Raw genomic sequence first — 27,826 nt, 5'->3', positions numbered from 1 at the left:
TCTGTTCTCCTGAACCCCCGCCCAGCTTTCTTGTCATTCCTCAACCAGATGGAATCCCCCCACCCTTCCACCCACCCCACCACATCCTCCCCCATCAGCCTGGCCAGTCCTACTCATCCTTCATTGCCCACATTGGATGACCTTCACTGACCTTGCTCACTACCACCAGGCATACATCTGATTGACAACACTGATCAATCATTTATTTACCAATCACACTTGGGGTGGTCTGCTGTGGATTAGCCATAGGGCTAGCACTGGACCCAGCAGGGAGTGCAAGTCCTTGGGAGCCCTCACTGGTGGGGCAGACACATCAACAGCGGCAGTGTAGGGAGTAGTGATAGAGGGGTGGGTCGGTTTTATCTTGGCAGGGGAGCAGGTAGCCATTTCCATACTGCTCTCTCCAACCAAAGGCTTTATTTATCTGGGCAAAGACCAGCCCTGTCTGTTCCAGGACTGACCTAAGCCCATCGCAGAGGAGGCAGCAGAAAGGGCTCTTGTGAATGATCCCTGAGCAGGCAGGGCCTTGGGGTAGATGTGCTCTTGGCCACCCACCTTTCCCTACCATCCCTGTAAGGCCAAGGCCCTTAATGGCTAGAGGAAGCAGCAGTGGACATGGCAGCAGAAGATCCATATTGGAACCTTAGCCACCACTAACTTGATGTGTGACTTTGGACATGGCCTGGCCTCTCTGAGCCCCAGTATTAATGAAAGACAGAGGAGGTTAATAATGCCTGCCTATCTCACAGGCTGCTGCAAAGACTGAATGAGATAACTGTCTGATGCACCAGGGCCGGGGAGGCCTGGCACACTGGAGGTGGGCAGTAAGTGTTCATTCATCCACCTGCCTGCCCACCCCCACCCTACACACAGCAGAAAGCCAGAGACAGTGCCGTGCACCTTCCGTGGGAGACAGACTGGGCGCTCAGACATCGTCCCACCCAGGAACCAGGTGGCGTATGCTTGGTCCTCGGGTGGGGCATGGGGGTTCCTTGGGTTCCCATACTTTCTCCTGCTCTGAAAAATACCATCAATGGAGCAGCACAAGAAGGAAGGGAAATTGGGTTGGTGGTAGGAGGATAGGATTCTCTCATGTGTCTCTCACAGGTTGTTCTGAGGGTTCCCAGACCACTCTGGAGTCTGTCTAGCAGCTTCAGGGAGATTCACTCATGGGCAGGGGCTGTCTGCTCAGGGACCGCCGGGCACTGCTTGTTCTCAACGATGCTCTGTCAGCAGCAGGCTAGACTGCCAAGACGTCAGCAGAGGGAGGCTTTCCCCAGAGGTGCCCAAACTCTGGCATGACAGACAAACCCTAAAGGAACCCTGCTTTTGGCGGTTAACAGGTATTCCCTCTGGGTCTGCAGGTGAGGGAGGACCTAGACCTCCGCCTGTGGCCCCAAAGGAGGCCATCACTGCCCATACTTGGAGTGTGATCCCAGCTGTCGTGGAGCAGGAAAAGCATCTCCTGGAAGAGCCAAACTGACCTGCCTGGGACAAAAGGGGCGGATTCCAGCAAATGTCGGCCAGACATTAGAGGGGCCTAGGAGCTGAAGGAGGTGCCCCACAGAGCTGGGAAGGGGGTCCAAACTGTCAGTTCAAATGGAGCAGTGAACTGTCAGTGGGGTGCTGCAGGTGGTGTCGTCCGGAAGTTATCGACTCAAATTCCTCATCCTTTGGCGGTGGCACCATACTCCTGGTGGTCCCAGGAGGCTCTGATTCCCACTCGCTCCAGCAGTGGAAAGCTTCCCAGAACCAGACATTTTGTCCCCAGGCTGGGTTGTCCCTTCCGAGTGACAGGAGGGATCTGAGGCAGCCCGAGGTAAGCTGGGAGAGACACAGGCTCTGGAAGGTTGTTTTCTCACCTCCAGAGCTGGGATCTGGTTGCCATTTGGATGACGAGAGAACACCAGAGCCCAGCCATGGGGCCAGCTCGAGGCTTAGTGGGGGTGGGACCCTGCCTGTCCCAGAGATGATGGCAGGCCCCCAGGAAAGATGGACGCCAGCAGCCTTATGGGAGGCTCCCTTCACTTCCGAGCCTGCCCTCCAGACACCCATCCCCAGCTGAGACCCCAGGCTTGGAGGAAGAGGTGGCCCGTTGGCTGGGTCTCCGTGGGGTGTGGGCATCATGGGGTCACCTTGGGGCGTGAACCCCAAAGCTCTGCTATGAGTTGTACTGGAAGGTTCGGGTGTCCTCAGGAGGGCAGGGGCCTTGGGCGTGGTCTTGCGGCTCTTTCTAAGTCTCAATGTGCTGTCACATTAGCCCAGTCAGGGAAACTGTCCAAGTCAAATATGACCCGTCCCCAGGTGTTGACGGCCAAAAATACACAGGTGATTCCAATGACGTTCATTATTAGTCCTGTTTTCATCTGGAAAAAAACAGGGTCAGAGTCAGCACCCTGGGGTCTGCCAGGCTGTCAGAACAAAGGTGAATGGGCCTTGGGAACCAGCACTCTGGGAGAAGGGAACAAAGGACAGACAGACTGTTTGCTGGGCCTCCCGTCCCCGGGCCAGGCCCTGTGCTCACCCCACCCCCCAGGCAGAGCAACTTGGTGTCCAGTAAGAAGCACCACTGCTAAAGCAGCCTGGGAAACAGGCAGGACAGGTGGGCTCTTCAGGCCCATTGGGACGTTTGGAAACCTGGGCCTCAGGGAGGCGAGGGAGTGACTGGAGGGGCCCAGGTCTGACTGCAGGTCCAGCGCTCACCCCAGCGCCTTCACTGTCCCACAGGCACGTGCTGGCCTTTCTAGGGCATGCTCTGCGTTCTTTGGGTGCTCACTAACCATTGCTTTCAAACCCTGTGGCAGAGTTTTCACTGGGGATTGGAATTGAGTTTGCAATTCCTGGTTTCTGGGACCCACCCTCTGTGTGAGAATGCTCCATGGAGTCCCAAAGATACCCAGCGGAGGCTCTGAGTTAGCTAACGCCTTCCTGGCCTCCCCTGCTTGCCCACTTGCCTCTCCCCACTCCGGAGCTGCAGAGCTGCCCTCCTCCCACCGGAGGCTGGGATAAAGCCAAAGCAGAGCTGAAGAGTTCCTCCTTTGGCAGCGTTTGTTTCCAAGGCAGCATCTGCTCCCAGGCAGTGGTGTCTCTCCCCCTGCCTGCTTCCATGTCTGTAGACACCTCTGTCAGTCTCTCTGGCTGCCATTAACATTTCCCCTCGTCTCAGCCTTGCCCCTCCTGACTGTCCTCACGTGTTCTTACTAGATTGTGAAGTCCATCTTGTCCATGTGGGACTCCCACCCTCACCCCTTCCAAGTGCTCAGTGAAGGCTCCCCTGGTGGCTGCTCGGGCACTTCCAGGTGGGAGATTCTGTAACCCACCTCTCAGCTTTGGGAGACAGAACAGTCTATGAAATAAGAGATCATGTCAAAAAAGAAGAAAAAGCTGCATATAAATGCAAATAATGAGTTGGGTCTGGACATTTGGTCCCAAACTGTTTGACACCACAAGTCATTAATAAATGGGGCATCCCTCATGACAAAAGCATCATAGCTGATAGGAGTGAATAAAAGCGGCTGCGTTACCATGTCGGAAACCTTGAGGTGTCCATAGGAAAACACGATGGCATTAGGTGGGGTGGCCACGGGCAACATGAAGGCAAAGGATGAAGTCAGGGTACAGGGGATCATGATGTACAGCGGGTTGAGGCCAATGGAACGTGACTGGGGAAAAACACAGCACTACAACGTCACAGATGCAGAAAACAAAAGCTCCTGGGGACCATCACTCTAAAAAGCTTTTCCCTGATGTACTGTGTACATTCCCACCTCTGTGCCTTTGTCCTGCTGGCTCCTCTACCCTTTGCCACAGCTGGATGATAACTCTGCTGGACCCTGAAGGCTAAACTTACCGGAAAGCCTTTCTGAACCCCCTCAATTCACTCAGCATATACTTCTTGGGCACCTACTATGTGCCAGAGACCATGCTGGGCACTGCTGCAGCCCATGTGTGCACATGTCTGTCTGTCCTGACACAGAGAGAGCCTAGAGGGCAGGGACCACATCTCTCACCTGTGTGTGTGCCTCTGGATGGATGTGTTTTTGTACACATTTGGGATCATTTTGTGTATGAAATTTGGTATCCATCTGTTCAAAGCTTAAAATTCAGCCACATCTAGCACAGAGTAGACAGATGCTCATAAATATTTGTTGAATGAATGAATGATATAATAATTTGTAATGTCTGTCAATATCAAAATTAATAATCTATCATGCAGATCTACTTGCACATGAGAGCAGACACATATGCGGAGATGTTCAGTGCAATATTGTAACAGCAAAACACCCAGGAAACAGACTCCACGGCCATCAATAGCAGGACGGTCAAATAAAATACATATATACAAACAATGGAATAGTTTGCAGCTGAAAAGAAGAATTGAGTAGGTCTTATGTGCTAACAATGGAAGGATCGCCAAGATATATGATTAGATTTAATAAGGTGCAGAACAGGACCATGGAATAATGCCATTTGTTTAAAAGGAGAGTGTGTGTGTGTGTCTGTATGTGTAATACGTCCAGAAAGATACCTAAGAAATTAATAACAGGAGCTGTCTCTAGGGAGGAAGTAGAGCGTAAGGGTCTGTATACTCTTTGGTATTATTAGACAGGAGTTGTCTGTAAGGGTCTGTATACTCTTCGGTATTATTAGACGTTTTCTGGCTGTGTGTATGTATCACATTCTCAGCTTTGAAAAATTATGTGTTCCCATTTTATGAAATACCCTTCAGGACTGTGATTTTTTTTTAATGGCTTGATAGTATTACATTGTATGAATATATGATAACTTATTTCACCAATCTCTGCTATTATGGAAGTATTTTTATAACAAATAATTCTTTGATGTGCATCTTTATAATTTAAGCTTGTAGGCATCTCTGATGATTTTCCTAAGACAGATTCCTGGACATAAAATTCCCAGAGTCCGGTATAATCTCTTAGCAGTAGGGTTTTTTTAAATCCTTGTCATTTTATTTTCACAAACCTTATATCTTAAACCTTTCTATGCACAAAATATAAATATGTACATAATATTTTTTTTACCAGTGGCCTCCAATTTTCTTTATTTTCACCACTATCAGGAAAGTATTTTAGCATATACTTTTAATATAGGGGGTTTTATTATAACATATATACATGTATCACTGTATTGATATATTCTAAACCATAGGAAAAAATAAATATTTTTTTTATTGAAAAAAAAATTAAAAATTCCCAGAGTCAAAGGGTATGAGCAGGTTTCAGGTTATGGTTCCCATGGGTAAACAGGTCTCTGAAAAGGCTGCGCCAGTTACACTCCTAGGAGTAACTGAGAGGAACCAGTCTGCTTCCTGGTTTCCCCATGGGGTATGCACCCCATGTGCCTCTGTGACCCAGCTGGGGGGTCACCACCTTCCCTTTGCCTGCAGGTGGGTGCTGAGGCAGGAGTGTGAGGTCTGTGTGGAATCTAAGTCAGGACTTTGGATTCTAGAAAAGCTTGTTTTCGAAGGGCCTGGCCACCCTCTCAGGTGAAGACCCCCATTTGACTAGTGTCTGGGGGTGACAAAGCCAGGCCTCTACTAGGGGAAGGAGTCCTCACTATGGCATGACCAGCATCAGAAGACGTTCCTCGGCATCTTTTCGCCCTGGGCAGCCTGCTTAGGGGAGGGGGAGATGGGCCACCTTGCTCTTTCTAATACTTCCATCTTCTCTTGGAATAAAAGGAGAAAATCACTTGGGTTTGCTTTTTATACACGTGGACACCCTGGCAACTGAATGAAAATTTACCAACTTCAAAATCCTGTGTTGAGGCCTTTGTAAGTCTGTCCTCCCAACTCCAGAATGACAGCCCCAGCCTCTCCCCAGCTCGTTTTACATCTACAGCGGGTTTTCATAGGCCTCATCCTACTTGACCCTCAGCACAAGAGTAGGAGAAAGAACTCGAGTGACGGGTTTGAGGATCCCACAACTTGAACTCAGGTCTTCTGACTCCGAACCTAGGGCTTTTTCTGTACCACCTTGAGGTTGGTACTGCCAAGTGATGAGTGACAAAAGGAAATGCAAGAGAAGGTCACAGTCGAGCTTCCTGTAAGCTCTGCTTTCTTCTTAGTCCCAATTCAAAAACATGCTTGCCCACGGAACACAGCTCTTTAGCCTGGCACTCAGCATCCCCGTCCACCACCACCCGCAGCCTCTCTGGGCTCAGTGCCCACCGATCCCCAGTCCCTGAGCTTGCCAAGCAAGGCTTCTGGGAGTTTTCAGTCATGCACTTCATTTCCTTTATGTGGGCTGCTCCATCTTCCCAGAACGTCCTCTCCCCTCCCACCATTCCCAGGCTCCATTTCCCCCAAGATTCTTCCTGGTGGGTTCCAGCCAATGGTGTCCCCCTGTCCTGCAGGCCTTCTGCTCTCCTGTGCTATATTCTGAGAGACCCTCTATCATTCCCCCATGGCATCCTTGGTGTAAGCCCTGTCTCCCCAGCTTGAGAAATAATCTATTACATTTATAAATAAATTGAGGGCACCTGGTTGTTGCTTAGCACTTTTGGTCAGCGTGGAGGATACAAAGAAGAACCAGCAAAGCATTGAGCGCAGGCCCAGGGCCATCAAGGGCACGCAAGTCTGTGTTGGAGCAGGGCTCAGGACCCAGGTCTCCAGAACCTGGCCAGGCTTGGGCCCCTGATGTCACTGCCTCTCTAGGGACCCAGGATATGGTCAGCTTCCTATGAAATGACGACTAAGGGTCATCACCCCCAGCAGGGGTACTTACCATGGAGGCAAAGATGGGCAGGAACAGGGTGGTGGTAGCCACGTTGCTTGTGCATTCTGTGAGCACAGCAATGAGTGTGGACAAGATCAAGGTGATGGCTGCTGGGGACACAGCATGCAAGGGCTCCATCTGCTTCCCCATCCATTCTGACAGCCCCGAGGCCTGGGAAATACAGGGAGGGCAGTCACCACAGGGCTCGTGGCTCACGGTTCCTCCGGAGCCTGGAGGGACTTTCATCTGTCTCCAAAGAGCTCAGCCCACCTTCACTTCTGATTCTCTCTCTCTGCATACATTACCATAGGTGATCTAATTCATACCCACAATTTCAATCTCCATGCTCACTCTGCTGTCTCCTAAATCCTCGTTTCCAGCCCAGCTGGTCTGCTGTCTGGACTTCCACCCAGATATCCCATGAGCGTGTCAGACCCAACATGCCCCAACCTGAATTCATCTTCTGCTCCCCCTGGGCTCCCCAGCCCAGTGACTAGACTCACCTAGTGTCCAACCTAGAAGGCTAGGGGGTCATCCTGGGGTCTCTGTCCCCCTTATTTCTTATGCCCAGTCACCACGTCACCCAAAACATCTCATGTCCATCATCTCCTCTCTGTCTCCCACAGTTCTTAAAGCTCAAGAGAGTGATTTGAGCCAGAAATTGGGAATTTAGATTTGGGGCTTTAGGCTAAGAATGGATTGTCCAGGGCGAGAATGAAACGTGAACAAAGAAGCAGCCAAGGACAGAACCTTCAGGAACACTCATATTTAAGGGAGAACAGAGGAAAAGTCAACCAAGGAGGCAGGGCAGGAATGGTCAGAGTTAGAAGTAGACAGGAGAAAATGATGTCTTGGGGACCAAAGGAGGAAGGAGTTTAAAGGAGGACACAGTGGTCCATGGAGTCCAGTGTTCTGAGCCTGTGTTAGGTGAAGGCTAGGGAGCATCTACTGGGTCTTCCCCAACCCCTGTCCGGCCTAGGCCTCCACTTCAGACATCCAGGAGATTTTTCCCAAGTGCAGATCTGACCAAGTTACTCTCTGGCCTCAACCCTTTAGTAGCTACCCACCACCTTCAGAATAAGGTCCACACTCCCTATCTTGACCCTCAGTGAAGTGGCTTCTGTGAGCCTCACCAGCCTTATCGTCTGCTGTTCCTCAGCTGGATACAACACGCTGATTTCTTTACTCATGTGTCACTTCTTTCTGAAATGCTCTTCCAAACATGCCCCCCTCTCTAGGCTGTGAAATCCTCAAGAACAGGGACCATATATCAATCTCCTCTGTAATTCCTGTGCCTGACCTAACACAGACATGATAGGAAGGTTTGATGATGAATGAATGAGTGAATGAGAGATGGATGGAGAGGTGACTAAATGGATGGATCTGTTCATCCAAATAATAGTTGTGTACCCACTATGTGCCAGGCTCTGTCCTAGATGCTGAGGAAACAGCAATAGTAAGATAGACCAAGTCTGTGTATTACGCTCTATTCCTGGATAGATGGATGAACGGTTGGACAGAGGAGAGCAGCACCAAGCATCCCTCCCTCTGGCTCATTTCTTCCCTATCAGGGAAGGGGGGAGGTAAGAAAGTTGCATTTTTGGGTGTTTTCCCCCAAAAGCTCTTCCTCTCCTCCTATGTCACTACATACCTAGCTAGAGAAAAAAAATTTTTAATGGCAACCATATCAACAAAGTTCAGCAGGAAGAGGAACCAAAGGTAATGGTGAAAATATTCACAAAGACTTGAAAGAAAGATCTGCCTAGAATAAATCAAAGCAGAGATTGTTATTAACAAACCCCACAGGAGACCTCCCAGCATCCCCCATCCCTTTTGGCTAACCAGGGTCACTCATTCACTCATTTCTGAAAATCACTCAGAGAGTACTTTCTCTATTCCAGGCACTATTCATGGTGCAGGGTACCTAGATGACAAGGCAGAGGCCCTGTCTTCAAGAAGTGAACAGTTACATGGAGAAGACAGACACAGAAACACACAGGCACAGGCCTGGGGTGCCGAGAAGGAGGGGTGCAGCAGTTCTCAGCTGCCCTCTTGATGAAGGAAGGGGCCCTAGGCAGCCCACAGTGGAGAAGTTACCTCGCATCCTTTAGCCAGAGCAAAGCCACCCCCCAGGAGCAGCACGATGCCCCAGGGTACTTTCTCCTGGGCCACCTTCCAATTCAGCAGCGGAGGTGGATAAAATGGTGTTTTCATTTCTGAGAAGAGATGATAAAAACACACACACATACATTGGGAATTCCCTGGCAGTCCAGTGGTTAGGACTCCGTGCTTTCACTGCTGAGGGCCCAGGTTCAGTCCCTGGTTGGAGACCTAAGATCCCACAAGCCACGTAGCATGGCCAGGAAAAAAAACAAAACAAAAACCCATACATAGCCCAGAGCAGCATTAGCAAGCAAAAGAGATAAAACAGATCTAATGCAGGGGAATAAAAGCCTGCAAGGACAATGAGTGCTGTCTCATATCTGTAAATTAGCTAAAATTTATGGTAATCACTACAACACCCACTGCTGGTAAAGACATGGTATGGTAAAGCTGTTATACACTCCTGTTAGTGTTATGAATTGGTGCAGTCTTTTTGAAAAGCAATTTACCAATACATTTTAAAAGCCTTGAAGACATATATACTCTTTTACTCCAGCTGCAATCACTGCAAGAAATTTATCCTAAAGAAGAAACACCCTCAAAGAAAAAGCTATATTCACGAAAACATTTATTTATAATAATGAAGAATTCAAAACAGCCAGAATGCTCCATGACAGGGGAATGGTTACAGCCCCCGATACAATATAATGCCGGTATTAGAGAAAATGAATTGGAAGACTGTGGCAATAGCAGGAAATGTTTCTAGCATAACCACGAGCAAAAACATGAAAACAAAAACCAGTAAAGAAACAGGATTGAAATTATGTGTGTTTTGATTATAGCCATATAATATATATGCATATTAACAAAGACTGGGAGGGAGAGAGAAACCCCCAAAATACTGATGGCATTATGGGAAATGTGAAATCTCTTTCTGTTCCTGTTGTAAAATAAATACGATTTCAAATGTTTAAAAAGCAAAAGAGGAGATTTTGCACTAAACAATATGCAGAGAAGCCTTGGAAAATACGCTGTGCCCAGACTTTGTAATCTAGCCACAGTCCTTTTCAGCAGGGTGAGATGTTCTCCCTCCCGGGCCCAGGGAACACCATGGAGATCCTTTGCTGCCGGGGCCCCAACCCTGATGAATGGGAGGCCAGGACAGGAGCCTTACCTTCCTCAGTCTGGCTGCAGAAGTTGAACTTGGGCTTCTGCGAAGGCACAATGAATAGCAAGATGGCCACAAAGATGGCCACTGTGGCATCGGAGGCATACCTGGGCAGGGAGGAGCACATGGGATTAGCCCATCTTGGCTACACGACAGTCATGCAGCAAGCCTGCTCTGTGTCTGAATGCTCCCACGTGAGGAAACAGGCTCATCTGAGTAAGAAAACTGGAACCCCAAAGGCCAAGATCAGGAGGGGTGAGGTAGACTGAATCCTGGCTGGACACCGAGACTCCAGCGTTCTTGGCCAACTCTGCCACCAACTTCGAGTGGCTCTGAGCGGCTTGCTTCCCTCTCTGTCTGTGTTGCTCCATAGGTGAACTTCATGAGCTCTTCCCAGCCAGATTCTCTGGGATTCTGGGTTCACCAGGGTGGCCACGAGGACTTTGGGGCTACCCCAAGCAGACCTTCAAAATGGAATGAGCAGTAACAGGCAGCAATCACCCTGTCCACATCTCCTGCCCTTTCTAGGATATGCATGTTTCTCAACCTTTCTTCTATTCTGACCACATAACATCTTAGCCAGGAGAGAAACTTCATATCCCCCCTTTTGCCAAGTCTCTGTCTAAAGAAGCTTCTGGACCCCAGGATGTGTGTCTTCAGAGGGACTCGCCCGGACCTGAAGAAAGATGAGAAAGGAAAGATGGCAGAACAGAGACTTGGAAACCAGAGCGCTGAGAGCCCCAGTCCCAGCCCAACCGACCTCTCTCTATAACAGCCTGGCTACCCTGCCAGCCTGTTGGGGCAAGAGGGGCCACAAGAACACATCTGTGAGCTTGTCAGGAAGACTGGTGAGACAAAAATGAGTCCAGAAACCAACAGAGTGCTCCAGAACTGGACAGCAGAAAAGGAGGAGAGCCATGGGGATGCGCTGTGGGAGGAGCCACTTACTTTGTCTTGCCCTCCACCCAGGTGATTGACAGCCAGCCGGGCATGAAGCCGGGGTCCCGGGAGAACCACAGGCCGACCAGCAGGAAGAAGCAGAGAAGGACGTTGACCTCAGCGAAGGAGAGGGGCCCCAGCTTCCTGTACTCCGCCCACAGCACCTCGTGGGCAGCCTTCTCCTCACTCTTCTTCTCCAGCCCACAGCCCCAGGACTCTTTAATACTAGAGAATGCAAAGACAAGAGGATGGCGGGGCGTGTTGGTTGACTCAGGGCTGGTTGAATGGAAGCGTGAACACTGGGCAGCAGAACATGATAGAAAGCCACACAGGGCTGCCTGTCACCCGGGGGCCCTTGAGCAAGTCCCTTCCCACTCCCCAATTCTGTCATCTGCCTACCCTACCTCACAGGACATAGTGGGGCAAAGTCTCTGTTTTATGGACCCAGCATATGCCCCCAGGGTGCCCCCAGAAGAAGCCTGAGATGGCACAGGTGGGGTGTCAGGGACAGTGGAGGTAGGAAGAGAGGATGGTCAGGAGGGTGGGAGGCTGAGCAAAACAGGGAACAGGGGATGGACAGGAGCATCGGAAGCAGAAGGAAGCAGAGCCGAGGCCACTGCTGGCAACGGGGTCCCGGCAGGTGCCAGTCGCCTAGAGACCGGTGGCTGCCGACATCTGGGGGTGGCCGTGAGAAATCTGGAACCGGCACAAGGTGGGGCCAAGGCTTCTTCACATGCTCCGTCTTCCTCCTCCCACTGTGGCCTGGAGCTGCCTTCGATGGTGCCAGGATGACAGTCCCCATCAGCAGGTGGCTCAAGAGGACACAAGGAACAAGGACAGGTCCCAGCAGACTGGGTCAGGCAGGAACAGGGTGGGTACTTGCATTGCAAGGAGCTGACATGTAGGATTAAGGACCCAGAAGACTCTGGGGCTTGTAGTAGCTGTGGCTAAGGCAGGAGGTAAGCCAGCCAGGTCCTGCTCTTGGATGGGCTCCCTAGGAACCAGTGCCCATTGGCCAACACGCCTGCCCAGGGCACCCTGCAGGACTTCCCTGGGGAGTGTTGGCAGGAGGGGGCAGGAAGGAGGAGGGATCTCGGAGGAGTTATAGAGGGTACCTAGCCTTGGGGAGGGGCTGACTGGGGCCACTGGCACACAGGATGCCAACCCCGAGGGATCCGCTGAGGATTCCAATCACACGTTCCAGCCCCCGTCAGCCTGAAGGTGGGGGGCAAGGCCAAGAGGGTTATCCCTAGAGAGGCTTCCCTTGTGGGAGTCCTTCCTGGGACCCTAAAACAGACTTCCTAGGAGCACAGGGGTTAATGGAATACATGCTGAGGTGCCAAATGCTGAAGCCAGGGCTGGACGGGAACCACCCTTGAGAGGGTGAGGGCCATGCAAGGCATGGGGCACGGCCTAGAGCAGGGACTCAAGGAGGTTGGGACACAGCTTCCCGCGGTGCTCGGGTTAGGAAAGGAAGTGGCAGTGATGGGGACTCAGGTCTGCACCGCCGGCCAAGATCTCCGTTCTGGACAAGGGGCAAGGACGTTTGTCCTCAGGGTCACCCGCCAGGGACACCTCCAGATCACCCAGCATGAGGATGGCTCTGCTGGCGTGGGAGCTGGCCTCCTTGTCCTCGCCCCCTTGGGATGAGAGCGTCTGTGTTCCACCCACTACCGATCTGCTGCCACCTGTTGTCCTCGAGACTCGGGGGCTGGACCAGAGGCTTCAGGCTTCCAGGATAAGGGGTGACTTTGGTAGCTGCCCAGCCCCTGTCTGATGCTGGAGACACATCCCGACACCACACTGGCTGCAGGCTCCGGGGGCTGCATCATATATGCAGATGTCCAGTGCTGGCCCCCTGCAGTGGTGCCCCCAGGCCTTCAGGTCCCTCTCACACTAAGTGGTTTCACATTCATCTTTGGGTTTATCCGTCTGGTGACCGCTGGGCTGGCACGAGATGCAGGCAGATGGATCCAGCTTTCCTGTGGGGGCCCCGGGAGCTGGGTGGGTGCATGATGAACTGGGTCAGTGCGCTGCAGGAGAGGCAAAGGGACCCCGAGCCCCGTGGCAGGGGCCAGAAGAACCGTCATGCCTAACTCAGGGCTTAGCCTGGTGAGGAAAGTTGGGTGTAAGCCAGCAGGAATATCCCAAGAGTCCTGGGTGCTCTTGGGAGGGTCTGTGGCTCCCTTGGCTGGATGTGGCCTAGGAAGCTGCCCATAGACTCAGGAAGCTAGAGTTTTTCAGCATTAGGCTGGAGGGAATGACCCTGACATTGCTCTCCACGACCAACCAGATGAGGGATTCAAACTGCAGCCAAGCACCCGTAGGAGCAGCTTCCCTTTCACACGGGGGCCCGGACACTGGGCAGAGTGGGGTGTGCGACGAATGCCTACAGCTACCGTTATGTCGTCATTATGGCTGCTTTGATTATGGACAGAGATTTTTTGAACGGCAATCTTGAAAACAGTTCCTCCTTCAGGAGAAAGCTTAACCAGAGTGCCCCTTTTCCCATTAACGCACAGGTCTTCGTGGGCGCTTTTACCTGTCAGCTCTGAGATCTCTGGGCCGCATAGGCCTCTGTTTTTTTGCTGGGCTCAAGCGCCATGTGAGTTAAGGCACAGAGCACATGGCTCACAGCTAGGTACTCTATACTCCAGTGTGAGAGGGTCACCTTCACGCCATAGAGAAGTTTGTGCATTTAAAAATGACAACAACATTTTGAGGTATTTGTCAGCCACACATCATGGTTTCTGTCCAAAGTCTGGCTGCTGTCAAGGTTGACTCTTGGTCAACTGTGTGCTGGGAACTGGAAGGTAAACTTTGCAGAAGCTGTGCACTGCTGGGAACATTGTAAGCATTCAGTAAATCTGGGTTTGGACTGACGTGGATATTATCAGGAGGTCTGCTGTGACCTGGCCTGACAGACACTGGCAGCCAAGTGGAAGTCTGTCCAGCAGTGTTGACCGGAACCAAGAACAAAGTTTCTTGTTAATTGCTTTGACAACGATACACCTACTCTTTCTCCCTGGGCTGGGAGCCCGGCCGGGTGTAGGGGTCAGAGAGGACTTACCGCAGGCCACAGAGGAGCTCAGGTCAGGGGAGGGCTGGCACTGGAGCATGACTACAGGTGCCAAGGGGCAAGGCGTGGTGTGCCCAGGGAAGTCCGGAACAGCGAGCAGGCAATCCGTCAGAATCAGAATGGGGGTAGGGGGAATTGGGAAAGGTGTCGCTGAGGAAGGAGCATTTGAACTGGCTTTGAGGACTGAGGAGGTTGGAAGGTAGGAAGGCAGGGAGTGGCATTCCAGGAAGAGGGAACAGCACGTGCAGAGGCACGGTGAGCAGCAGGGGTAGCGCGAACTGGAGGGCAAACTAGCAGGAGATGGGGCTGCAGGAGGGACTCTCTAGACTCCCCTGCTGAGCCGAGGCACGGTTAGATCCTCTGTGCCGTAAGCATCTCAAACTTACTTGAATCTCATATAAGTACACCGGAGCCACAGCCAGGAGAGCAGCAGCATGATCAGCATATTAGGGAAGGCAAATCCAAACCAAGAGGCGAAGTTCACGACGTCTTTGCTGTCAGGAAACAATCTGAAGGGGAAAATGCTGGTCCACATCTCTACCAGACACTGAGCTGCGGAGAGCGGGCGGAGGCTGAGCAGCTGCCGGGCCCTGAGAGGGGGTCTGGAGTGGGGCCCCCTCCTCCTGAAGTCCAGCCACCCACACCCGTCCCTCAGCGTTACCCCAGTCAAGCAAGGGCCCCAGAACACAGCCACGCACAAGGCAAGCCTGAGGAGCGACCAACTGCCCCTCCTGGAGGTCCACACCCCGCTGAGAAGCTCGCGAAAGGCATGGCCCTTCAGTCCAGAAAAATACCGCTTTGTACACACAGATTTTGGCCAACAGCTTCAGGGGGTCCACAGATGCCTCAGAACCTCACCCCGTGGGCTTCTGCAAGGGAAGGCCCCCCCCCTTAGGAAATCAAATCTCAAAAGCTTCCCAGGGTGGGACCAGAAGATGTTTCCTGGGGGCTGGAGGAGGGTCACTTCCGCCCCCAACCCCAGGCACTGCTCCCTTTAGCCCAAGGGTGTCAAACTAGCCACAGAGCTTTTCCCATTCAACCCAGAGGAACTTCAGGGGAAACCATAAGGCTGTCATTACAGAAAACACTCGCAGGAGCAAAACAGTCTGCTTGTTGGATCTCGAGTGTCTGCAGGCCCGCCCTTCCCACCTCCCAGCTGCCCTCCCGACCCCTGTCCAGGGTGTTTGTCTGCACAGGACGGGCACCATCGTACTTCTGTTCCTTCCCTCTGCGCCCACTGCAATTTGTACTTATTTTCATTTACACAACCCGCCAGAACTCTCTGGATGTCTGCTACCCTCAGCTGCCCATGAGTATCCCATGGGCAGGGCCCAGGTTCCTCTCACTTCTGTGACCCAAGCCCCACCCGGCACAAGACCAAGAACAGAACTGGGTCCTCAAAGCCTGGGTCCCTTTGTGGCCAAGGCTGGAAAGTTCTAAACCACCCCATGGTCCACCTGGAGCCTCACAGGGGCACACGTCCCTCTCAAGGGCAATTAGAGGGGCCATAGTGAAAGAGCCGGTGAGGCACCAGGTGACCTAACCTCTAACCTTTCCAGGTGTCATAGGACCATCGCCATTAACAACCGAGGTTGTGAGCCAGCTTTGAGGGGAGCATCTTTAGGGGCATCTATTTTCTACAAGTTTTAACCAAGGACCCTGCTTCTCGGATTACACTGTCAATTCCCATGACTAGCTCCACGTTCAATCCACATTCCCTGTCTGAGCGAGAATCCTGAGCCCAGGAAAGAAAGGCAGGACTTGTCCTGAGCAGAAGGCAACCCGGTCTGTGGACATCAGCTCCTGTGCTGTGGGGTCCTGAGCATGTGCAGGGAGGTTGGGCCACAGAGGCTGATGGCGGCCCACCCTCTCACCCCTGCCAGGCGGCCCCCACCCCCATCCAGGCTCCAGAGCCCAGCTGAAGAGGAGGGAGAGGTGGGTGGGCCCCTCCAGCCCCATCCTCCCCCCACTGTTGTCCCCAAAAGGCATGGCCAGCGACTCACTCTTGCATCTGTCCCAGGAGCACCACGTTGGGTCCCGTGCCGGTCAGGGTGGCAGTGCCTCCAATGCTGGCTGCGTAGCACACGCACAGGGTCATGGCCTTGCATATGTTCTTCCTGTCGACCTCTCGCTGCCTCATGGAGGGACCTTCAAAATTCTCTTGGCTCCCTGTGGTGGGCACACTGCCGTGGGCACACTGGGGACCACCTGCCCAGCCTCAGCTCCTGACCCTGCCGCTGACCTGAGGACCCAGGTGTGCCAGGTCTGCTGGCTCCCCGCCCAGGTTCTGTCCCCCACCTCCAGCCCAGTGCTCTTATCCGGCCCCATGTGACCCCCAGCTTCGTCCCTCAGCGAGCCCAGTCAGCGACGTCAGACACACTCCTTTCTTTCCTGCCTTCTTGCTCTTACTCAAGCTGCTCCCTTCATCTGGAGGGAGGGGCCCAAATCCATCCCAGATGTCCTCTCCTCCTAGCAAGGCCTCTCCCTTCTCTGCGCTCCCTCAGTGTCTGGCTAATGGCAACCCTTGGCCTCCCCCAAGTCAGACAAACTCTCCGAGGGGCCTCTTGACTCCGTCCCACCGGGCTGCACGATAGGAGTGTGTCTGCTTCATCTCTGCAGCCCCAGGACCTGGCCCAGGGTCCGGCAATCAGGCTGTCAGCACAGGCCCTGAGTGGCCCCACGCCGGGCCCTGGGGATGGGGTAGCGAACAAGACAGAGAAAAACACAGGCACTCTCTGACTCTCCTGAGCTCGGTGCCTAGCGGGGAAGCAAAGGTGGGACGACCAACCCCAGTACCTGCGGGAACAGAGTGTGGAGGGATTTGGCCTGTTCAGAGGAGGCCGCCCTGAGGATGAGTAGGGGTAGAAGGGGTTGAGGGGCATCCAGTAGGTGCTCAAAAGATACCCAAGTGAATGATCAAATCAACACGTATTCATTTCAGTGACGGCGGGAACGGAGGGCAGGAACTTGCTATAAGCTCTACTCAAGGATCTAACTTTTATGCACTAATCACATTCCTAAAACTTAGGAAAACAGCGTCTTCTAAGTATTTCTCTACGTGCCTGCTAAAAGGAGGGCTCCAGGAAGCAGGGAGGTGGCTAAAGCTGTTGGCAACAGAGGGGAAGGCTGCCCTGGCCAGGGCCTCACCTGGCAGCTCGCCGGCCTTGCCCTTGTCTGCCAGCTCCAGAGCCCCGAGGCTGGCCTCGGTGGCTGCGCTCATGGCCTCCATCTGCCGCAGCACGGCCTCCACAAGGGGCACCATCATGGCCGTGGTGGCCGTGTTGCTGATCCACATGGAGAGAAAGGCCGTGACGCCCATGAAGCCCAGCATCAGCCTGCAGAGGAGGGGCAGGGAGGAAAGCCGGAGAATCCCCGCCCCCACCTCTCACAGCCCCTGGGGAGCAGCGGGGGGCTAGGCGCCCCCTGCAGCGAAGCCAGGGGTCAGGGCCAAGGTGCTGAGGCCAGTTCAAGGTTGGCTATCCAGGAGGGGATTGCAGTTTTAGTGCCTGCCTCCCTCCCTCCCTCCCTCCCTTCCCTTCCTCCCTCTGCCCCTCTCTCCCACAAACATTACTGACATCTACTCTGCTGGCTACCGGGTCACCAGGCAGCCTGAGCCTCAGTCGTGGTCCTAAGGCGCTCACCATCTAGCCAGGGAAGCACCAGCATCCAGTCTGTGTGGACCCAGTGTGGAGAGTCGGCCCTAATATGACGTAGGGGTGCGCTGAGCAGCCCTGTGTGCAGGCAGACCAAACTTCCCACTTCTATCTAGAAGATTCCCACCCACCCTGACCCCACCTCTCCCCTCACAAGTTCAGAAGGGCTGCGTGGAGTCAGCCTTCAAGGGTAGGATGAGCCGGGGAGGGCCCTGGGAAGTGGGACCTCCTTCACGGCTGATCCCTTGCCCCACCTCCCTCCATTCACACTCTTTGCCGCCCTCCGCTCTGCAGTGGACCAGATCCCCAAACAGTATTCAGAAAACGTTCCCTTTCCGTGTAACACCCCACCTTCCACCTCTGTGCCACCTGTGTCATCTGCCTAGAAAACTCCTCACGGTCTCTCAAAGCCTTCAGGCAGCATCCCTTCTCTGTCACCTCCTTCCCAGTGCGCACCAGGTAGGGCTGACCACACCCTCCTCAGTCTTCTCTAGGACACTTCTCGCTGGCTGGATTTGAAACTGTTGCCATGTCTGCTCTCTCCTTAGCACATGAGCAGGGAAGGTCTGGTTCCTCTCCATGGGTCCCACACACCTGGCACAAGGCCAGGAGCAGAGGAGCTTGGGAGGGGTGGTTGGCTAAATGGAACTCAACCTCTTGGTCTCCATGCCCCTCTGCAGTCAGGCTCCTCCCCAGGGCCACTAATTTGTTTGCCTGAAGAAGGGTCTCGGGGCTGCACTGCACTGGGCTTTAGCTGGTATCCATGCAGGTAGACCTCATGGACCCATAAGTACAAAGGCTGGGATCCAGGCTAGGATGAGGGTCATGAATGAGGCTTCAACATGATGCTCCAAGGCATCAAGGGAGCCTCAACATACAGGTCGCCCCCAGCACAGGCAGTGCCCTGGACAGCTGGAAGCCAGGCTCGGAGGAGGAGCCAGGTGACAGGAAGGAGCAGAGAAGCTGTGGGTTTGGGCACCCCGGGTTTGGGAGCAAAGGCACTCCAGCACACTCCAGCATGAGCCCCACCCCCGCTGACGGAGAAAAGCCAACCACTCAGAGGATCCTGAAAACAGGAACTCTGAGGCCTCACGTTTCTCGAAAATGCAATGGCTTCTGATTTGACACTGTAAACCACTCACTGGAGGGGCTCAGGTGACAGGTCGGAGAGTCACAAAGCCCTCGCTCAAGGCTGCTGAGGCGCCAGGGGTGCTCGGGCGGGCCGAGGCCTCTGTGTGCTCAGAGCCCAGCATGGCCCTTGACGTGAGGACGCAGCAGGAGGGATTTACTGTGAGCTACCAACCTGCCTTCCCAGGGCTGGGCTGGGTCACGCCATCATTTAGGGAGCACGTTGCTGAGTTCCCAATTAGAGGGGGCAAGACCCCATCAGACAGGCCCAGTCTAATCCCCATGTGACGTCAGCAAACCATTTAACCCCTCTCTGCCTCAGAACAGAACGCGGGTGATGGGAATAATCCCCAACCCTCAGAGGTGCGGTGAGAGTCAGATGAGGTGGTAAATAAGCCCCCGGTATCATGCCCGGGGCCCTGTGGGCGCTCGGTACACCCAGGTGATTCTGCTGTATCAACTCCACGGCTTGGTCGGAATGGCCTGTGACTGTCAGGGGAGATCCTGGAGAGGGGTGAGACGACTGAGTAATGGGGGAAGGGTGGGGTAAGCAGCTGCTTTGCAGAGGGAGTAGATGTGCCAGCCTTGGAGGGATGACCTTTCTGCTCCCCCCTGAGCTGCATAGTTGAGCCATCTCTTTCCCGCTTTCCCCACAAAGCCCCTAGGGGTATCAGGCATGGCTTGATCCAGCCTCCACCACCCAGGGGTCTGCCTGGCTGTAAAGCCCAGGTAAGGCCATGGCCAGTCCTTGCCTGTGGGGGATCTGGCCTGTGCCACATGCCCCTCCCTGGCCCTGGGGCCTACTGCAGAGCCCTGCGGTAAGAGAGAGAAGGCGTAATTACTGGGCAGGCTTGGCCCCCACCCAGAGGAGCGTGCGCAGGGCGATCCTCTTATGCAGGTTCCAGTGCTCCACGGCCACAGCCACGATGAGGCCACCCAGGAACAGCATGTTGGTGTCCTTCATGTACTGGACGCACACCTGCAGGACGGCATGGAGGCCCCATCAGGCCTGCCCCCTGACCACACACTACTTGGGCTCAGGGTCACCCAAGTCCCCAGAGATAGGCGAGCAGAGCATGCTGGCTTCAGGGCAGCTTGGAATGGGGATGGAGGGTCAAGGGTATGTCTCTATGCCAGAGAGAGCCCACAAAAAGGGTATTATCTGGTCCCCTGGGTCCTAGGCAGCTCAGAGAAGGGCTCGGAGAAGGAGTCACTGGGAGAGAAGCAGGAAGCCGCCCAGATGCCCTGGGGCTGCTCACCTGTTTGGAGTCCAGAATTTTGAAGAGCGGGAAAAACAAGGCAGGCATGAGGGCAGTGACAGCCAGAGGGATGACTTCTGTGCACCAGTAAATCGCCATGAGGATGATGACATAGGCACACCTGACAAACTGAAGAGACGGCACTGAGGCCTGGCGAGCTGCTGCCGCCCTGCTCCCCACCCCAGAACGCTCGGGACAGCAGGGCATGGACTGTCAAAACACGGTGGCATGTCAGTGGGGACCGCTGCTTCCCTGCCCCCGTCAGCACAGCCTTCCAGGTTCAGGACAGTGAGGAGGGCACAGGACCTGTCACCAAGAGGCCCCTGCCCCCTGCCCCCCAGCTGTGCGGTCCTGGGCAGGTCTCTCACCCCTCCAAGCCTTGCATCCATCCTCACGTCTTCACAGGGAAGAAGAAGGGGGAAAGGAGGAGGAAAAGGAGGAGGAGTGCAAGTGGGGGGAAGGGGGGAGGAGGAAGAAGGAGGAAAGAGGAAGAAGAGAAGAAAAAGGAAAATACTGTTTCTGATGACCTGCTCTAAAAATTAAATCATTTTACAAAGTAAGTGCAATTCTTAGGGAAGGCTCCCCAAAGCACATCCTCAAACTCTTGGTATCTCTATCTAATTTCCTTCTCAAAAGGCTGCTCCAACTTTCTCGGCTCCCAGAAATGTGTGTTCTAAGCCAGCTCATTCAGCGAATGGCCAGCGCTGAGGATCTGCAGGGCTGTTTTTTATTATAACTGAGAAGATGGTCTTGGTGTCTATTAGCCTCTCTAGTTACAAGGGTCTCAAGCTTTACTGTTCGTATTTAATCTTTTGTGAACCGCCTGTTCACACCCTTTAGCTACTTAGCCACTGGGATCTTGGCTTTGGAGTGAGACAGACCTGGGTTTGGTTCAAGCGCTCACGGTCCCAGCCCCTTACTCACTGTAGGACTTTAATTCTCCGTCTCATTGCCTAATAAAATAGGGATAATAATGCCCACCTCCCTGGGTTGTTTTTTGTTTCATCAGCATTTTTACTATAATCATTATTAACCAACCAGTCTCTGCCTCTCCCTCATTCCAGCCCCCTCCAGTTTAATCAGCCTCCAAAACCTATAACTTCTACCCCAAAATCTTCCTCTTTCCCTTCTTCCTTCACCCTGTGGCCCTGCCTTTGCTCAGGCCACATCTTCTGCCTGCATCACTGCGGCTATCTTTTTTTTTATTTGCTGTTTTATTCGCTGTAGTTTTTTTTTTGTAATTGAAGTATAGTTGATTTATAATATCATGTTAATTTCAGGTGTACAGCACAGCTATCTTCTAATACGATCTTTCTACTTGCATCACTCCACACTGCTGCTCCCTCTTTCTCTTTTTACAAACCGGATCATGTCACTCCCTTGTTTAAAAGCCTTCCTTTGCCTTCAGGACAAAAGCCAAATGCCTTAGCCTGTCTTGGGAGACCCTCTGTGATGGAGCAGGCCCTGCAGGGCCCTCCAGCCACATCTCCCATGCCCATTCCCACCCCGAGCTCCTGAGACCCCAGGGCACTGGTGGGAACTGAGGCAGATGCTCCGCCTCCCACAGCTGCTCTCACACATGACATCATTCCTTTGGCCTGGAGTGAGTGCTTGGGGCTCAGTTCACTGCTGCCCCTAGTCTGGGTCTGTGTCCTTCCTCTATGCACGCCCCCACCCGCAGCAATTAGCACACTGGGTTGGCATTATATTTCACCCACCATTGAACACTGAACAGTGGAGTGAGCAGTGGAGGGCAGAATCCGTGTCACTCGGCATCCAGCACAGGCCTGAAACCCCAGGGACAGTGCAGATGCTGATGAGAAACGGACCAGCACAGCACGGGCTGTGACAACACTGCTGGGAAAACGTACCTGCACACAATCACTGTTTATCACCACCCGAGATAACACATATTATACGCATGGAACATCACACAAAGGCTGAGACATTCTTTGGCTGGATTGTGTTATCAGTGATAAAAATAAATCTTTCTTCGGCAGCCCATGAGAACCCCAGGACACCTCTCTACTGTCTAATGCAGGGTTTCTCAGCCTCGGCACTACTGACATTTTGGGTTGGATGGTTCTGTGTTGGTGGGGGGTGGGGGCCTGTCTTGTGCATGGTAGGATGTTTGGCAGTATCTCTGGCCTCCACCCTGCTAGATGCCAGTGGCACTCTCCAGTTGTGACAACAAAAAATGTCTCCAAACTTTGTCAGATGTGCCTTTGTTGGGAAGGAGGGGAGAATCAATGCTGGTTGAAGCCTCTGGGCTCAAGGCAGGATAGCAACGTGGTTAGAAGACCAGGCTTTGACACCGGGCAGACCTGATCAGCGTCTGCTCTCTGCCATTGTGTGGCCTTCAGTTACGCCTTCTCTGGGCCTTGGTGTCAAGGGAGAGAGAGGTAGGAATGGTCCGCTGCGTGGGGGGGGGGGCAATAAGAGGGTGTGCTGTAGAGAATTTTAAAACGGTAATACTGTCTAAAACTCACTCTCCTTCTTCTTATCATCATGTGAGAACAATTCCCAACAATGTCTTTTTTTTTTTTTTTTTTTTACGGTGCGCGGGCCTCTCACTGTTGTGGCCTCTCCCATTGTGGAGCACAGGCTCCGGACACGCAGGCTCAGTGGCCATGGCTCACGGGCCCAGCTGCTCCGCGGCATGTGGGATCTTCCCGGACCGGGGCACGAACCCGTGTCCCCTGCATCAGCAGGTGGACTCTCAACCACTGTGCCACCAGGGAAGCCCTCTCTCCTTATCATCATGTGAGAACAATTCCCAACAATGTCTTTGATAAAATATTCCTCCCACTCCCAACCCTGGCCCCTCCCCCTACTTGTTTCATGTCCTCACCTGTAAATTGAGGATTTAAAAGTACCCATTCTTAACATATGGCACACAGAAAGTGATTTTTTTATTATCTGAACTTAGAAGCGGCAGGTGACATGTGTAACCAGTTTTCCCGGGACAGTTCCTAGAGGCGCCAGAAGTAACCAACAGAAAAGACACAGGCTAACTGCCCTCTCACTTCCATGCTCCTATCAGGAGGCCCAGGAGGGTGCCCCATCCCTGAATACTACCAGTTAGCAAACTTGACCCTCCCTCGTCTAGAATGCTCCCAGAGTGTTGTAGAGAGAGCAGAATAGGACAGGTGACCTTGGGGAAGCCTGAGGAGGGGTTGGTCACTGTGCAGAATGAGATGGATTCTACCTGCAGATGGGAGCCCAGTTCTTGGTCAGTTCAGAGCCTTCCCTGCAGCTGAGAATGTGGCCGGAGGAGCACTGCAAGCTGAGCTCACAGTGGACAGTGGGATTTAAAAGTCCACACCCAGCACAGTGGAGAGCACATAGTGGGGCTCAAAAAATATGTTAAGTGCACAACTGGAGAAAACCATGGCTCATTATTTACCTAATTATTAACAAATAAGGGCGTCCATGACATAGTGCTTAATGGAAAATTGTAGCTAAGAGAACATACTGTGTATGTGTCTTATGGGATTTGAAAGTCTTTTCATTTTTACTTTATACTTCACAGACTTTAAAAATAATATATAGGGCTTCCCTGGTGGCGCAGTGGTTGAGAGTCTGCCTGCCGATGCAGGGGACACGGGTTCGTGCCCCGGTCCGGGAAGATCCCACATGCCGCGGAGCGGCTGGGCCCGTGAGCCATGGCCACTGAGCCTGCGCGTCTGGAGCCTGTGCTCCGCAACGGGAGAGGCCACAACAGTGGGAGGCCTGCGTACCGCAAAAAAAAAAAAAAAAAATTTAAAAAATACATAACTTTAATAACACAATGAATCTACTTTTTTATTTAATAAAAAGCTATTTTTATTAAAGAAAGAACCCAGAGAACAGGCAGAAAAGTGGAGCAGAGATGAAGACAGGAAGGAAGCAAGGTGCAGGAGAAGAGGAAAAGAAGAAAGCCTGCAGGAGAGGGACCCGGGCACTGGCAGAGGGTGACATGCCCTGGGAGTCGCCGCCCCGCTTGGACAGTGCCGCCCAGGCTGCCAAGTTCTCGCCAGCTTCCCCGCTGCTCTGCCCCCTGCCCTGGGTTTCCCTGCAAACTTTGTGGCCGTGGGTGGGGACAGGGAGCTCTTCAGGGTGACCAAAACAGAAGCACACAGGGAGAAAACAAGCAGACAGGGTTCTGGCTCCCAGTCACCTGCACCACTGGGAGAGAAATCACATGAAGTCAGCCCCTGGAACGACCTTTACTGATACCTCCTCTTCCCTCACCTGATTCTCACTCCCGGGGCAGGTCAATGACATGCATTCACAGCCTGAATTGAGGGTCCCAGCTCAGGGCCACCTGTGTGGGGGGGATGGGATGGGCAGGGGTGGTGGTGGGGTCTCGGTCATACTCTTCTGGAGCAGGAAGGTCAGCAAAGCTACCATAATTGATGTCCAGGGAACCTCACTCCCCACCAGCAGAACTAAAATCACAGCTCTCCTGCCTGGCTCCCTCCCACAGATGATAACAGCCCCAAATCTTTTTCTACAGAGGAAATATGGCCGATCACAGTTGGTGTGGAAACTAAAGAACCACTCTAGTTGGATCTGCTGTCCTTGGCCCATCCAGGGTCTGTGTTCAGCCCACCCAAGGGCTCCTCCCAGCCTCCCCCTCTCCCATCCTAGGAAACAGCATAATCTCTTTTGGCACCAAAAGCCATAAAATGTCAACAACCAAACCACCTTGCCCCATCGTACAGACAAGAACACCAAGGCCCAGAGAACGCAGGGGCTTGGCTAAAATCACAAGGATGGGGCTTCCCTGGTGGCGCAGTGGTTAAGAATCCATCTGCCAGCGCAGGGGACACGGGTTCGAGCCCTGGTCCGGGAAGATCCCACATGCCGCGGAGCAACTAAGCCCGTGCGCCACAACTACTGAGCCTGCGCTCTAGAGCCCACAAACCACAACTACTGAAGCCCGCGTGCCTAGACCCCGTGCTCCGCAGCAAGAGAAGCCACTGCAATGAGAAGCCCGCCACAGCAACAAAGAGTAGCCCCCACCCGCCGCAACTAGAGAAAGCTCGCGTGCAGCAACAAAGACCCAACAAAGCCAAAAGTAAAATAAATAAATAATAAAATCACAGGATGGGTGAAAGGTGGAAGTCCAGTTCTCTCAAAGATTGGCTTCCCGATACCCCAGTACAACCCCATTCCTCTAGGACTGCCCTCAGAACATCCCCTAAAGAGCTCCTCCGTTTCCCAAACCTGCTTGGGCTGGGGGGAGCTGAGCTTTCCTGTCTGGGCTGAGAGTGAAAGGTGGAAAGAGGGAATGAGGAAGGAGCAGCCAGCAGCCAAAAGCCTTCAAAGGGCTCGGGCCTCTGCCAAACAGGCCTCGCACTGCCCAGCAGGGCCTGGGCCCGGGCTCCCCGCACCGCCCCCACCCTGTGGCCAAGGCCATTCATTCTCCGCTTCCCTCCTGGGAGCACCAGGAGGCCAGGGCTTGGGACACGGCTTCCCAGAGACCCTGCGTCGTGCCACCCAAGGCGTGAGCTCTGGGACCGTGTCCCACCTCCTGCCGCCTCCACAGCGGGCAGTGAGCAAAAGCAGGCAGACCTGACCTGCCTTTCAGCTGGGAGCAGGTTTCTGACTCAGCTGTGGCTGCCCAGGTTTCAGAGCTGGAAAGAAATGTGGATCATAGACAGGGAAACCGAGGCTCAAAGGAGGGCTAGAGAGGGACAAAGATGGCACTCGGGTCACTTAGGTGATGATCTTTCCGTGTAGGTCCCCGACTGGCCTCGGAAGCCACCTACAGCTGGGAAGTCCCCATTCCCCAAGGGAAGAGACAGGAGCAAGAAGGGAAAGACAAGCCCCCAGGCTCCCTCTTGGTACAGGTGGCATTTGGGGGGCCTGGGGACCGGGTTATGCACTCTGGGGAGATTCTGAGCCTATAGAGGGGCTGTGTGGCCAAGATCGGTGCTAACTTCTGGGTTTCTGTGCTTGCCAAAACAGTTCTTGCGCCCTGGGATCTGTGAACCCCAAGATCCATGCCTGTCAGAATTCTCTGCAGGGCACCTCCCATAGCACCCGGAGCTCCTGAGCCTCCGTGCCCCAGGGGAGCCGTGCCCGCCCCCGGGAATCCGTGCGCTCCACCTAATGCTCCCGGGTTCGGTGCCTGCTGCTGGGCACCCGGCGCCCAGAATCCAAGGGGCTGCCCAGAGACGCAACTGACCTTGGCGGGCATCAGAATGATGAGTGGCAGCAGCAGAATCGGGGTGACGAACAAGATCACGAAGGACTTGAACTTGGAGACATAGCTCAGTGCGGAGGCCATCGCGGAGAGGGAGTCTGGCGGGAGAGGCGAGAGAGGGGCAGCCAGTAACTTCACGGGCTTAAGAAGGGGCCGCAGTCCAGGGGGTTGGAGGGGGCGGCGGGAACTCCGCCTCCCATGGTGGGGCCTCCCCGCGGCCCCGGGGCGGGGCCAATCCCGCGGGGTCGGTGGGACAAGCCTCCCCCCAACTCTGCCTCTGGGCGGAGGCGGGCGGCGCCCACGGACTCCAGCGCTTCTGACGGGCCCTCCAGGAGTGGTCTGGGCCCTGGCACCTCCTGGCTCTCCGAGACTTTTCTGCGGTGCCCTAGACAGGCTCCCGCGGACGGCCAAGCGGGAGTGACTGGTCATTCAGTCTGCGGGCTTAGGCGTACGGCGCCCCCCTGCATCCGCACCTGCCCTTCCTGGGCCCTGCCGGGGTCCCAGGCGAAAGTCCCTAGCGGTTTGTGAGTCTTTCGGATCCGTCTCCCCAACCTCTCCCTCCTTTTCACCTGGTTACTCCTGCCCCTCCCACTCTCACCCTGGAGGGGTCTCCCGCAGGGACCCACCGCGCGCCCAGCGCCGTCTGCTCCGCGGGCCTCCCCTCCCGCCCCCCCCCCCCTCAGCTTCCCTGCAGTGTCCGCGCTGCTCTGGGCACAGGACTCGTCCCCAGCGCGCCGTCTCCCACCCAGCGCATCCCGGGCACTCTCCAGCGATCGCGGAGGAGGTGAGGCCACCGTCCTCCGCAGCCCGGCGTGCTTTCGCCCTCCAGCGGACACTGGCGCAGCCCGCCGACGCCCAGCTGGCCCTGCGTGCGCGGAAGGCGGACTGAGCCCGCCTGACAGCGGCAGCTACTGCCATTCTACAGGGGAAACGAGAGTCCCAAGAGGAAGGGACTTAACCAAGGCTGCCCTGAGAGGGTCGTTCATTCACTCGGCCCGCCTCCTGCGGACAAGTACTGAGCACCTATTCTGTGCTAAGCCCTGTTTTGTGCGCTGGAGGTACAAGGTTGCAGACACCACCACCCCATCACTTTCTTCTTTCCTCCCTTCTCCTCCTCTGCCTGCCGGGCTTCACATTCTGTAGCTTTCTTTGGGGGAGGCCTACCCCTGTTTGTGGTTTAACCACAGCCTGTTCCTTAGTGATTAGTATCCTGTGTCTTCAACCCAGCCCTGGTGCCAGAGTCCCAGATTCTCCATATTTCCACCTTTTTCCAGCCTGGATGTGCCTCAGGCCCTAAAACTCAACACATCCTAAATCAAATTCACGAGTCTCCTCCTGTGACCTCCACCTAAGGACAGGTATTCCCCCAAACCCTTCCTGTATCTTTCTTCTGTCCTCCCCCTTTGTAATTCTCATTCATCTAAACCTGGGTTTCCCTGCCTCCCCCCATCCCAGGGCACTTAGCACTGTTTGTACCTATTTAATTATTGGTGTGATTTTTAAATTTTTATTTATTTATTTATGGCTGTGTTGGGTCTTCGTTTCTGTGCGAGGGCTTTCTCTAGTT

General features: G+C 53.9%; 2 protein-coding genes across 10 annotated transcripts in view; one reads left to right on the top strand and one right to left on the bottom strand.

The window, feature by feature from the left end:
• XAF1 (XIAP associated factor 1) overlaps nt 1–27,826 on the top strand; it is an 84,999-nt gene that overhangs the window by 26,216 nt on the left and 30,957 nt on the right. The window lies entirely within an intron of this gene.
• Nucleotides 182–27,245, bottom strand: SLC13A5 (solute carrier family 13 member 5). 4 transcript variants are annotated; one of them, XM_004267229.4, is made up of 12 exons: nt 26,242–27,241; nt 20,067–20,195; nt 19,650–19,786; nt 17,174–17,361; nt 16,030–16,195; nt 14,413–14,535; nt 10,957–11,172; nt 10,015–10,115; nt 8,835–8,953; nt 6,747–6,908; nt 3,525–3,662; nt 182–2,366 (listed from the first exon to the last, which is right to left on the bottom strand). In XM_004267229.4, the coding sequence occupies exons 1-12, from the start codon at nt 26,686–26,688 to the stop codon at nt 2,241–2,243; spliced, it is 2,052 nt and encodes a 683-aa protein (XP_004267277.2). In that variant the 5' UTR covers nt 26,689–27,241; the 3' UTR covers nt 182–2,240. The 4 variants fall into 4 exon arrangements, with proteins under 4 accessions (XP_004267277.2, XP_012387449.2, XP_012387448.2 ...); XM_049702042.1 differs by lacking the exon at nt 182–2,366 and adding an exon at nt 2,373–3,346 and having other exon boundaries at nt 26,242–27,244; XM_012531995.3 differs by lacking the exon at nt 3,525–3,662 and having other exon boundaries at nt 26,242–27,245.

The sequence above is a fragment of the Orcinus orca genome, chromosome 19 (genome assembly GCF_937001465.1).
Source record: "Orcinus orca chromosome 19, mOrcOrc1.1, whole genome shotgun sequence".
NCBI classification, from domain to species: Eukaryota; Metazoa; Chordata; class Mammalia; order Artiodactyla; family Delphinidae; genus Orcinus; species Orcinus orca.
The sequence above is the reverse complement of the archived record's forward strand: the minus strand, read 5'-3'. Positions and strand labels throughout refer to the sequence as shown.